The 14,040-nt window shown below is 47.5% G+C and overlaps 1 protein-coding gene across 1 annotated transcript in view; it reads left to right on the forward strand.

Moving 5' to 3' along the window:
• itgb5 (integrin, beta 5) overlaps window positions 1–14,040 on the forward strand; it is a 30,808-nt gene that overhangs the window by 9,506 nt on the left and 7,262 nt on the right. Inside the window, exon 10 of the mRNA XM_062456933.1 lies at window positions 3,311–3,740. Coding sequence (XP_062312917.1) covers window positions 3,311–3,740 — 430 coding nt within the window. The remainder of the gene's footprint in view (window positions 1–3,310; window positions 3,741–14,040) is intronic.

Genomic DNA, 14,040 nt, shown 5'->3' on the forward strand with positions numbered 1-14,040 from the left:
AGGAGGGAATGTGGCAGTGCCTGGAGGAGGGAATGTGACAGTGTGTGGAGGAGGGAATGTGGCAGTGTGTGAAGGAGGGAATCGTTGGGCTAATTTAACTGGCAGGGAGGGAATTTACTTGGGCCTATGTAGAACATGTTTGGACTATTTTACATGGAATGCATTCTTTATTTGTTTGAAGCCAACAAAAGCCAAGGTCAGACGATGCAGGATCACTGCATTTCTTAATCGCTTTGGATTCTGCTCCACTGCTCCAAATCCCTATACCCGCCACCCTTCCACAAGGATCTCAGTGAGGATTTGCACAAGATCTATTGAAACAGCAGCGATGGGGCTACTTTGTACACGCCACCATGCAGAGTGCTGACCCTGTGGAATTCTTCCCTCATGCCCCAGTGTCTCCCTGCCCAGTTTCTTGTTTGTCTGGTTGAATGTACGGATGGGGATGAAGGTGGAAGGCTGTGGGAGCTGGGGAAGTATGCCAGTGAACAGGAGAAGCCCCTGTCTTCAAGGCCAGGGTGGAGATCCCAACTCTGGGCTTTGTCTATGGAGGGGTGAGGGTGACATGGGAGCTGCATTTTGTGTTAGGGGCCCCTGAGTGGATTCACTCCAACAGCGTTTGTATAGATTCACTACATTCATATGAAAAAGAAATGCCAGAATGCCTGTGTGCTAGCCTGTCTGATTTCAAATGCCCCAGACTCATTTGTAAATGAGCTTCAACCACTATAGCCTTTGACTACCTCTTTCCAAGAATCCAACAAGTGTTCCAAGGTTGCAGCCCCCCCCACCCCACAGAGGGCATGCTGCAGCCCAGAGCCCAGGTGTCAGTCACAGCTCTCTGCAGCCTCGCCACCGAGCCTGACGCATTTTAATGACCTCACACAAAGGTAGTCCGGGGGCTGGGTGGAACCAGACTCCATGCTGGAACAAAGAGCATGGTAACTAATGTCAGCCCAGCGTTGGACCCACCATTTACTCTTTGAAATGGAATGGCAACTTCAGAGTCCCTAACAGCATCCCAGCCCCTGCAGGAGGTAGTCGAAGGCTACAGAGCAAGAGACACCATAAAAAACAATTGCATGGAGATCTATGTTATATCAATGTTGTCATTTTATTTCTTTGTCCATTGCAACCATTCTTGAACTGAGCCCCGTCACTGGAGTCTCATAATGTTTACATTTTGAAAACAAGATATAAACACTAAGCCTTTAAGATAATAATTGTGTGGGAGAGTTTGTGTGGGTGAATAAGTAGCAGAGGGAGTCAGGTGGCTGAGCGGTGAGGGAGTCGGGCTACTAATCCGAAGGTTGCCAGTTCGATTCCCGGTCCTGCCAACTGACGTTGTGTCCTTGGCCAAGGCACTTCACCCTACTTGCCTCGGGGGAATGTCCCTGTAAGTCGCTCTGGATAAGAGTGTCTGCTAAATGACTAAATGTAAATGTAGCAGGGATGGCTGTACACTGCTAGTCTGTCAGTGTAACAGAGAAGAAAGCACTGATTCCCTGTTCACTGATGTGTTTCAAAGACACACCTGGTTGCTTTTCCCCTCAATCCACTCATTCCTCTCTCTATCTCCTCATGGCTAATCATTTGTGCTACATATCCTCATCAGCCAGCTGTTAGGCAGAACTCTCTCTTTCGAAAAGTTGGTGGTTTCCCTGCGTCTCTCCCCTCCCTCCCTGCCTCTCCTCACCTCCCTGTGTCTCTCCCCTCCCTCCCTCCCTGCCTCTCCTCACCACCCTGTCTCTCCCCTCCCTCCCTGCCTCTCCTCACCTTCACCCACAGCTGTTCTCTTGCCGTCATTGTGATAGTAAACGAGACCCTGTCACCACCACCCTATTACCCATGCACACCCCCTCCCTTTTCCCTCCAGTCACCCACCCCCCACACACACCCACTCACAGCTCCACCCACACACACCCCCTCCCCTTTACTCCAGCATCCCGCTGGCCTAACAAGCCACATGGTTGAGCTGACTGGCTTCCTCGTGACTCACATGTTCAGTAAATCCAATTTGGCCTCTTGTTAGCTCGTTAAGAGACCCGTGCTGGGCTGCCCCATAGTGGAGCGCAGGCAGAAAGGACCGCCATGCCTACGCCATGTGCTTAACTCACTGGGCTCTTCCCTCTTCCTGTTCTCCCTCTGGTACGATCCACTGACCACCTCACAGCTCTGATGCCATAGCCTGCTCCTCCAAGACACCGTTATACTGTTTTGACGGACACAGACTGCAGCTGTGCTTACCCCCCCCCCACACACACACTTAGTCTGCTGTTTTCTGAAGAAAAGAGAAGGTGAAAGATTGATGCCAAGGAAGACAGAGTCTTCTTTGAGTGACAGAATGATGCTCTCTCTCCCTGGTGAACGCAGGTCCATGTGTTCACTAGCTGCTGCCAATATCAGCAAGCCACCGATTGAAAGAGTGTTTGGCTTGGGGTTCACTAAAGGCTGACTGACTCACTGACAGATGGGGCACTTTGCTGTGGACTTCAAAGCATAGCATATTCCCTCTCCTCTGGCCCTCAGCCTCCAACCTCTCCTCTGGCCCTCGGCCTCCAACCTCTCTTCTAGCCCTCAGCCTCCAACATCTCCAGACATTCTGTATAAAATGTTCTTCGGAATGGGATTCTTTGTAAGCTGCGAAAACTCCTGTATAAGGCCCATGCACAGGCATTGGGTGGATTTATGATCGTGTTAGTTTAAATGTGAGATCAGACCCAACAAGCCATCTAACTGGAGGAAAACACTCTCCGCTCTTCAGGATAGGCAACACTGGACGTGGCAAGCTGCTCTGCAGGGGTGAACAACACTAACTAGCTCATGTGACGGGCAAGAGGGAAGGTAGTGTCTCTTCGAACGACTTCCTTCCCTCCAAGCAATCAAGTGGGTGGAGGACGTGAGCCATCTGCTTTAATTGCGTGTGATGACTCCGCTCTGTTGACTCCAAGCCACTTCAAGATTTCTTCTGACGTCTCCTCTGAGATAAGGATGGATATGTAAACACAGCCAGGGTCAGGCACAGTTCACTTTCACAGTCCGGCTGCCCAGCCCATCTGGCTATTGTGTAAAAGATAGAGCTTGTGAGATATCTGGGTCATGCTGTCTGTATATTTCTGTATTGATGGATGGTCACAGTTATTATTTAATCAGCTGTAATGTTTGTTCAAAACGCTCCAAGATTGCCCTTTCTCAGGCGATTGTCTGAGTATTTTGTCTAAAGTGTACAATCGAAATCCGAAAGATCCCACATATCCAGTTGAATTGTTTTTTTCTGTTTTGACACTTTTGTTTTTTATTACTGTCCCAGGTGTCCTTCAAAGTGAGCGTGGACTCATGGAACTGCCCCCCCCGCGGCACCCAGCAGAGCTTCACCATCAGGCCCGTGGGTTTCAAGGACCGTCTCGAGGTGTCTGTCGACTACAAATGTGACTGTGGCTGCACGGGCCTCACCCAGGCCAACAGCTCCCGCTGCAGTTCCATCGGCGCGTACACCTGCGGCACCTGCCGCTGCGAGCCGGGCTACCTGGGCGCCCGCTGCGAGTGCCAGGAGGGCGACGCGGGCAGCCAGTACCTGAGCGCTTGCCGGGAGGCGGAGGGGAAGCAGACCTGCAGCGGGCGGGGAGAGTGCAGCTGTAACCAGTGTCTGTGCTACGAGTCCGAGTTCGGCAAGATCTACGGCAGCTTCTGCGAGTGCGACGACTTCTCCTGCGCCCGCCACAAAGGCATCCTGTGCTCAGGTGAGGACCAAACGCAGTCGACCCCGGAGGCTGCACTATTGTATTTGGACAGTTTGACATGTTCATTGTTTATTATGTTGTAACTTATTTAGGTTTTGTGTGTTAAGATTTGTGGTAACGACTGATGTTTTTTTGTTTTGGGCAGTCATGTCGGAACATGGACTGATATGAATCTATATATTTAATGAGGTGCAGTGTTTGATTGGACAGGTGCTGAGTAGAAGCGGTAAACTGGGTTGCCACATTACTACAAACGCTGCGTTTATGAGAGGAAACAGCTGGTTGCCAGTGTAGTATCCCCCACTACAGGTCTACCCTGCAGGTGTGTCTATAAAGTGTGTTTGAACGTGAACTGTATTTTTGTTAGCATTCAACCATACCTGTGCAGGGTGTGTCCTTGTGGTTTAGCAGACCTGAAATGCTTTAGAACCTGTAATGGTTCTAGCAAGCCTCCAAATGTTCAAAGGGTGGCTGCAGTTAGTTCACTTTAAACTCTGTGTTTGTGCGTCTCTGGGATCTGGCTGGTCTTGATACGGAGTGCGTTAGGACCCTGGAGAGTTCGAATGGCACTGTTTAAGAATGAGTTCCAACAGGACCTATTCCAAGTGTTGTAAATGGAACTAGGCTGTGTTTTTCAGTAACCTTTCTCAGTTTTTCTGCTATTACATAGGCCTGTTCGCTGTCAGTCTGACTCACGCTACCATTATTCCCAAGACAATAAAATGAAAGGGAATTGGTGTTTGTAGTCCAGTGTTTCGTTGAAAAAGTATTTAGCTGAGGCTTAGCTAAACCTCTAGCTAGCTGGGTTTAAGAGATCTGAGGCCTGAGCTGCATTCTAATGTTCTCATTTTTCATGTAATATTCTCCTCTGGTTAAAGATACATGTGTATGTCAACCACAGTAATGTGGCCCTGTGTCGAGGGCCTATCCCAGATAGCTGGGACCTGGCATCATCAGGCAGAGCAGGCCTGCCTGGGTTAGCTAACACCAACAGCTAGCCTACATACTAAACAGGCCGGCCTATTGGGTTCCCAGAACATTGGGTCCAAGCCTTAGTGTGTTCTGGGTGGAGACCTGCTGCTGGAAAGAAGCCCTCTGGCTCCCCCCCAAGCCAACGACTGTTCCACTAAAACCACAGAGGAGGCTTTGTAACAGGGCTCCCTGTCTCCCTGGGCACCCTGACACAATGGCAGGGCCTATCTAACATCCATGTATCTATACTCTGTGCAAGAGTGTGTTTTGTTTAGTCAGCAAGACTCGGCAGGCCGGACAGATACAAAACGTTTGATTGTTTGTCGGTCGGTCGTCCATAACATAAGCCGGCCAAGCCATTAAAAGTGAACAGTCCAGTTCACTTCATCATGGCTTGTTCTTTTTGTCTCTTCTCTCTCCTCCTCCTCTTCCACTCTCTGCGTGGTTGGCCCTGGCGATTAACGAGTTTCGGTTCTACCATTTTACTTCTTCTCGTTTTCTTTACTATGCTGGCACTGTTAATTGGTAACACCGTTAATTGTCAGGGTGTATAAACCGATCTTGTAAAATAAATGAGGTACTCCAGCCCTATAAAGACAAACAGATTTTATTATGAAGGTCGTTCTCAACCTCTGTATGCAGTAAAAGACCCTGTAAACGTTTTTGTTCTCTGTTTGGATTTGGCTACGCTCCGCTGCTTTGCAGCTTCTTTCCTCAGAAGAGAGGAGGTTCGGACCGAGTTCCAGAACTTGCGCTGACAAACGGCTAGAAGGCTCAGCACTAAATTAAGCTGGAAATCAGTTGGCACGGTGTCCTAAACGAGCTCTCTTTGTTAAATATCTAATGAAATAAATTCTCAGTCGGAAAGGTCTGGAAGTGTTCATCTCAAGAGTTTTGTTTTTGTTGGGTCTTTCCAGCAGGCTATCTGCCTGTCCATCTGACACACAGCTTGGTCTGAACTCACCTGTGTCAGTCATCGTTCATGTCGGAGGAGGCTGGAGCAGAGGGTGGCAGTGTTGATGTATGGGCCTTGTGTAGTTTGCGAGACCCGGGTTGTCGATGCCGGTATGGCACTCCGTGAATGACCCAGGGGTGGGAGATCTGTGCTGCGGTCAGCAGGGTGCTGTTTGTGGAATGATCATATGGCAACATACAGCCTAGGTAGATGTGATATGAAAACCATGTGTGTGAAATTCCCTGCCTTTTGCCTCACCGTTGCCGCAGGACTCGGAACTATCGTGTTCCTCTCCAGGCTGTGACCTAGCATCTCAGACCTGAGGGTGAGAGCCGCCTAGTCCTGTCTGGGGTCTGGACTCTGACTTCATCTCCCTGATTGGGTTACTGTGTCACTGGGCCAAACAGCATGCAGGAACTCCTGCTAGGTGATTTGCTTTAGTGTTTTAGTGTTAGTCAATAAAAGACAGCTGTGTGGACTGGGGAGGGCTGGTATGGGATGGCTGGTGGGGGCCCTGTAGTAAACACGGCCAAAGGTTAGTGGAACCCTTTCTTTCTTTTTTTACCAAGCTACTCTTTACAGCAGTTGGGCAGAACAGACACTTCATGTTGCTCAACAGCTAGTTAACCTCCAAGACTGTACTTTTAAAAAGTTTAATTTTATTGTGTTGTATATTTCGTAAGTATTTATTTTGTCCCTTCACTTCATACGCATATTCTGAAGCTTTTTTTGTTTTGGTTCTGGTGAGGCCTTCTTCTCTGGGGACTGAGGGATAGTCTTTGATGGCGTCCTAACAACCATGCTGCTGTTTGCTCTGGCCCAGTCAGAGCAGAGTGTGAGGCGGACAGAGGCAGGCAGGCCACACTCCACACCCAGCTGTGGCTTCTGTCAGCTGCTCTGAAGCTGGGGTTCCCTAGTAGCAGCCAGCCAAGCCCCTACAGAGTCTGCCTGCCGACTCTCTCCACTACAGAGTCCCTCTCTGGAGCCACAGATGTCACTGTCACCACCGTCATCACATAGCTGCTCAGTTACACCCTAAACCCCCCGAAATCTGGGTTGAAAGTGGTGGTGTATCTTTTCCCTACATAGGGTTAGCAAAACATTGTTGTAACTGTAGTAGTGATTTGAATACCGAGTTCTATTTTTCTGTGTCTTTTGTTTTTCCCTCCCTAACCCTCTGGTGCGTGCCAGTGGGTGAGGGAGGGGGAGCAGAGGAGGTGCACCCTCTGGTGCGTGCCAGTGGGAGCCCCAGAGAGAGCCTTCCACAGGGCTAATCCGTAATCAGCCTCCGCAGATGGAAGGTCTGACATGCAGGAGATGGTGGGGAGAGATCATGGGTCAGGAACCTTAAGACTTCACTGGGACACGATGGTTTGAATAATGAGGTGTGTGTGTGTGTGTGTGTGTGTGAGAGAGAGAGTGGGTGTGTAGGTTTAAGCGAGGGGAGAGTGGAGCCTGCGGTGTCAGTGTGATGGGAGGGGGGGGGGGTCATCTGACCTTGTGTTCATAGACTCTCGGTCTCTCTGTCTCATGCTATTTCCTAGAGTCTGTAGAAATCCCAAGGCCATGGTGTGCGTGTTGAGTCTGTCAGGATATCTACAAGGTGATGTAAGTGCAGTCAGATAGACGGTATGGAGAGAATTAGGCTGTTTGTCTTTTGGTTACATAAAGGGAATACTTTTGAAACGTAGCACATTTTAATGTAGTGTTTAATTTAGTGTTTGAGAGTGAGCGAAGGATGTTGTGTGTGTGTGTGTGTACGTTTATTACTCCACAGCTCGTACGCATGCAACGTACACGTGTGAGAACTGTCGGCTGTTTGTGACGAAGCCTCAGTAAACCTTTAATGTGTAGTCCCCCGCTGCCTCAAATCTGCTGTGTGTTCTGGGTAACAATCCAACCGCTGGGCTGCGCGCACCAGAAATAGCCTGTCTTTATTCTCCACACTCGCACGTTCACCCACAAACCCTTTTCCCTATAAAGAAATCTGCAGGCTCAGAGCCCTGTGTGCGCAAATGATGGGTGACGAGGGTAAGTGGGGAAATGTATGAATGTGTGTGTCTGTGCATGCATGTGTCTGGCTTGTGCGACTGCTTTGGCCGTGCTTTATTGTATCAAAGAGAGACTTTGTCAGGCCCCCTATATCTTGCCACGATTGCTAGTTTGTAAGAGTCGAGTTTTCCCGTTCAAAACACGTGTTACAGTTTATGGTTTCGCTTACCCAAAGAGATCCGTTTGACAATGTAGCTTATCCTAACTGAATCCCCCTGTTCTGTTGTGAAAATGACATGAAAGGCCAGGGACGGAAAGGAAAAGAAAGGAGGGTTGGGAAAGTCGTGAGATCCTCTGTCTCTGGATGAGATCCTGGCCTGCAGGCCATGTACTGAGAGATTAGTGGGAGACAGCAAACTGATAGGCCCAACCAGAGCCTGGACAAGTTGAAACAGAGGATAAAACATGTCATGTGCGCCATCTTTAATATTAAGAGTATTAGCCAAAGGGTGCGAGTCTAGCTTCTGTTTCTTAATAAGACTAAGTAGAAACTCAGTCTCCATGAGGTTAAGCACTTCATAAAGGGTTTTGGCATAGTGGTTGTGGAGTAGATTTGTTTTATTTGTTGTGAGTTGAACTCACAGCAATTAGTAAACCTGGTCTTAGTTAATGTCTGGCAGAAAGCTCATTATGCTCTCACTACACAGGGCTTAGAGTTGCTCGTTACATGAATTTGAAACCCATATACGACAAAAATGTTAAGCAAAAGGGTCCCGAGCAATAATATTTGTGAAAATACCATTTGTTTCCCCAAGCTGCTATATTGAGTGTGATGCTGTGTAAGGTTTCTTGACCTGGGTTACATTTACATTTAGTCATTTAGCAGACGCTCTTATCCAGAGCGACTTACAGTAAGTACAGGGACATACCCCCCGAGGCAAGTAGGGTGAAGTGCCTTGCCCAAGGACACAACGTCATTTTGCCAGACGGGAATCGAACTGGCAACCTTCTGATTACTAGCCCGCTTCCCTAACCGCTCAGCCACCTGACTCCCCGGGTTCTTATAGATAGAATTAAAAGTAGAATTGAGAGCCATTTCCATCCTGAGAGCCTTGCCTGTGTGGTTTAGTGTAGGTGACTAATAAAGATGCTACCTGTCCAGCACCAGGGTTATTGCTTCCCTGTGGCCCCGAGGTAAGGCAAGCCCGGATGCTAGTTTAGTCTCGGACGAGACTGAACCTGACCATGACTAACACCTGACTTCTGGTTAATGTTGGAATTTCAGTCTAATTTTGTTCCTTATTCGTCAGACGTGGTTGATAAACAGAGCATTAGAAAAGCTTTCCTCTCATTTTGTGGTAGATTCTGGCCTCCGTCTTTCATGATGTACGGCAGCTACATCATGTCTGCCATGTACAAGGGTAAAATAAAAGCAAAGCTGCCTAGGTGTTGCCTTTTGATTCTCCCTCCCTCTCTCCCTCTCTCTTTTCCTTTCCCCGTGTTGTCAGGCCAATTATGTAAGAAAGGTTTCCTTGTTCCCACGTTTACTTAAAGCAAGATTTGCCTCAACTGGCCCAAGTGGATAGCTACGAGGGACGGATATTGAGTCTGAATAGGTACAGTTCAGGTACAATAGAGTATTTGGTTTTCATTTTGTGGGCTCTTGTGTGTTTTTACAACTTACACTAAAGTGGTACTAGCCTGTGGGTGGCTCTGTGGAGGCGGGAGGTTCTGGGTGGAGACTCCGCCCCATGAGTCTCCACAGGTCATTGGGTCAGGCTGTGGACTCGGACTCTTACCAGAACTGTTGCTGCCTGAAGAAGTTAAAAAGACGCAGCTGTCCAAATAGCAACTTTTAAGAAGCGTAGTGTGTAGCCCCAAGGCACCTCCGTCAGAGTGCTACAGTAAGCCTCTCTCTCCTCTCTCCCTCTCTTTGTGTGTCTCTCTCCTTGAACTCTCAGTCTGTCTCTCTTTCTCAGAGGTTTCTGTCAGGTAAACAGCTTGTCAGGATGTACATGTCTGTTCATGATTCTATACCTGAACGGCAGGAGATCACGTTTACAAGGCCGAGTTGAGGCCTGATGATGGGAACCTCTTCTAATGGAAGAGGTTTAAAGACTGAGTTGCTATTCAAGTTCAAGGAAGTGTGGTGGATGCACGCACGCATACACAAACACTGAGGTTTTTAAACTTGCACACTCAGCAGTCAGTGCATGCAAAACCATCGGCCAGTGCATGCAAAAAAGCAGCCATTAGGCAATCTCAAACCACAGTGTCTGGCCACAGTCCTAATCAAATTTAAGGTGGATTTGAAAACTCTGAATCTTTTAAAGGGCTACTTTTTACAGTATGTCGGCTGGTGCTGAAACATCCTCTTACTGGGAGAGCACTGTTGTTGCCTGGTCGTGCTTGGAAAATAATGGCTATTATCTGTCATCTCTGTGGTGCTTGTCATGTCAACACTGTCAGGAAGAGGCTGTCAATAACTGTAGTTATATTCTGCTGCAGTCATTCTGTGAATTTTATTGGGTTGAAGAACTCTGTGAATTATTTTGAAGGTTGAAAGGTTGTGAGTGGGTTCCATCAATGCAGGCTATATCAAATCCCATTGTCTTTGTTTTTTAAAGCTAGCAGCAGAAATCATATGAAAGTATAATGTTATGTAAAATAACAGATTGAGCACAATAGATTGGAATGCGTGTTTAATTTGCAGGATTAGGTCTTGTCCTGATCTCAAAGGTGACTTAGCTGAGCGTAAAAGGAAGAGCTTGTCCTGGCCTGCTTACCGTACTTGAACAAGACAGACATTTTTAGTTTGAAGTAAGTTTAAATCAGAAGCTGACAGAGGTGGCAGTCGCTTTAGAGCGGAGCCTGGAGGGGGAACAAATTACTCGCATCCAATAAACATGAGAACTATAACACACACACACACACGCAGGGCAGAGCCAAATGCAAGGTTTGAACAGCAATACAGCTGGGAACTGTTAGGAACGTCTAATGAATCCGTTTAGCAGACTGAGTGGACGACACACACCTCCTGTACCCACTCACTCACTCTCTCACTTTGTTATGACAACTCTAATAGTGCACAGACTGTATGCTCCAGATGAAAGGTATATGACCCCCCCCCCCCCCCATCTCCAGTTATCTGCTTTTCTGTCAAATCCGACCAGCGTTGACTTTGTGTGCATCGGGAGATGTCCCAGAGAGAGCCTTTTCCAGTGCTGTCTGTCTTTGGTGAGTATTGTATAAGCTCTGATCCCACTGCCGCATTTCAGGATGTAGTTCAAGGATGAACAAAGGAAGACTGGAACGCAACTCACGCCTATTATGTCTGTGTTCAATGGAATGTGGCGGTGGCAGCTGAAATCTTTTCATTTCAGAGCAACATTGTCCTGTCCTGTTCAGTGTGCCACTGCATGAAGCTTTATTTCACTGATATCTTGTGTCCCTTCAGACTTGCCAAATCATCTGTTTATGGGCTTTTCTACTCCTTGAAACGATGGCATCTCTGTCTCCTTCTGCCGTGTGCTGATGTAAGCATTGGTGTGTGTGTTTTGTGTTTAAAGTTTGCACCATAAAATAGTACTGTATCTTCTAGAGCTTCAGTTCACTTCTCTTTTGTGGTATAATCCAGTATGGTGTGGCTATACAGCAGCAACATTCCCATGGCCTTGAGTCATACAAAGAGTCCAGTGCCTTGTATTCTCCCAACTCAGCTTGTACATGAACATGCTGTGTGTTTTCCAAGCAGAGACATATAAAGGAACCACCTAATAGACATGGCTCAACCACTAGCCATTTTAGCATAGTATAACCCTTCACTGCGGTCCCTCTAATACAACTCCTTGAGCCAGCTCTTTGTGACAGCACCAAAAAAAGCCTCTGCAATAAAATCTAATTCAAAAACGTATGATTAAATTGTGTGGTTAAAGTGATATTGTTCTGCTGTCTAAGCCTTCATTAAAGTCAGTGTTCCAAACACTTCTCAAGCACAATGAGTGCTATAATAGATTGATCTGAATCTTTGAAATGGATCTGAATCTTTGAAATGGATCTGATCCATGAATGAGCTTTAAGACCATGTCCTGTTCTCGGCCTATAATATCCGTTTTATGTGTTTCCATTTTTCAATGTTCCGTTATGTACACAGTACATTGTACCCTTGGCTCACCTAAACATAAAAAGAAAAGTTGCCCCAAAAGCCAAAAATATCAAAAATGTAAAGTATTTGTAACACAAATAGTATTCCACCAAGGTCTGTCCGTATCCACTGTCCTGAGAGCTGGAAATGGATGCCTGCTTCCTGTTGCATATAGGGGTCTGGAAGTCAGAGGGCATGTTTTCCATTGGGAGGGAGGGAGTAGCAGACACAAATATATATATATATATATACACACACACACACACACCACTGGCCCAGGACACGGTCAGTGCCCTCAATGCCTCTGAAGGAGAGGTCTTAGTTTCAGCTTGGGGAGGGAGAGCCCTCACCCTGCCACTTGTCAGTGTAACTTTCAGCCTGGAAATACCAGAAAGCTGCTATGTCACAGGGGTTGTTGAGTTCTCCGTTACTCTGATCCTGCACTCTGCAGGGGACTTTGTGACTGAGCATGACTGGGAACAGACCATACTTAGTTTTATCACACATCTCTGGCATTGCACAGTTCTGTTCCTGAGCAATGGCCATTCGTCAACCCAGTAATCTCCTCGTAGTGATATGGAGTTTTCCGACTTCTATGTTTGCCTGAGCTTTTTTTCACCCCATTGTTAAAAAGTAACATCAGAACCATGGCGGTTGAAAATCTAGGGGTCTACAGCAGAAGCCTTTGCCCAGTGGCAGCAGCTGTGAAGTGTTGTAAGGCTGTTTGACAGAGGACACAGCTGAATACAATCAATTGACCCCCCTAACCATCTCTTTTTTTTTTCTTTCTCTTTCCTTTTCTGTGCCGTGAGAAGAACATGGATGGTGAGTCAAGCAGGACTCTGAGACAGGCAGACAGGAACTATTTGGAAACAAATCCAGGCCAGCAGTGGTGGTTCGTTCCAGACTCCTCAGACAAAAATAACTCCTTGAGGAAACACACTGTTTATTTTTGGGGGCCTCTTATAAAAATGACCCGCGTCTGTTTACCCTTTCTCTGTTTTCGAGCTGAATCTCAAGCCCGTTCCTCTCGTTCATACAGGACACTTCATCTTGCGTACAGTAAGACAGGCACGCTGTACAGAAAGACATCAGTCACTCTGAGGCCCACTTATCCAGAATCTCAGCACCTCTTTTAGACACCGAAAATGGATCCAACCCCAAAGTCAGCCACACTGTACCAGTTTCTGTCCTGTATTTCACCCAGCAGTCTCCCACATCCTAAGGGACGAGCCTCCTTGGTTCCCACAAGGCACCCCAGTGCTGACGGAGGTGGAGCTCTCTCACACCAAGCTGCCACTTTAGGACTGACTTAATTACCCCCGCTCAGAGATTTAGAGACAGGATAGATGGTGGTCTCTTCCAGCCTTTGTTCTTCTCTGCCTCTTTTATTCTCTTTTTTTTTTTGCTCTCGTCTGTCTGTCTCTCTCTCTCTCTCTCTCACCATCTCTCTCTGTTACCAAGGGAGAGATTGTTTGGCAACAGTTGCAATGATGTGAAGGTGCAGTGACCTACATCCACCCAGCAGACAGAAAGAGAGAGAGAGAGCGACTCAGCAGAGCTTAACAGGACACATGGCCCTAGCAAGCCTCTATGATGTTCAGTCCCCCAAGAGTCCACCAATTCCCATACCTATCATGTATCTTAGGGCACATAATGTGCAAAGCCAAGGCATACAGTAGCTTTTCCTGGTGGTCACAATGGTCACGCCTTCTGAGCCCCCTGTGATCTGGGTACGGGTCAGGGAATAGAATACAGGAGTGGAATTCAGCCCTGACCCCCCCTCCCACCCCTCTTGTCACTGCGTCTGTCTCGCGGCCGGAATGGATGTCAGGACGTCCCAGAAATGAGAGAAGAGAGGCTGCCCGGTAACAGTGGGTGTGATCCATAACACACTTGTGCCCATGCCCCAGACATCTGGTTGTAGGCGTGAGGGGAATTTGGTGATGATTACGGAATGGGAGTTTACATACTGACTAGTGTTGGTATTTTGTCTCGTGTCCTCACAAATCTAGATCAGAAAAAGGGGCCTGTTTGGATGTTCAAATGATTTTAATGATAACAACATGATTTTTACATGGTTATTGATAATGCCCACGTTCCAGTACACCCAGTAGCTACAAAACTGAATGTTCATTACCCAACAGAAGTCTGGGGGTATGGGGTCCTGACTATGGTCTGGTATCAATGCTGGATGAAAGGAAGGATATGGATGTGATATTATCAGAGGAAGAGCT

The sequence above is a fragment of the Osmerus eperlanus genome, chromosome 3 (assembly GCF_963692335.1).
Source record: "Osmerus eperlanus chromosome 3, fOsmEpe2.1, whole genome shotgun sequence".
Classification (NCBI taxonomy): Eukaryota; Metazoa; Chordata; class Actinopteri; order Osmeriformes; family Osmeridae; genus Osmerus; species Osmerus eperlanus.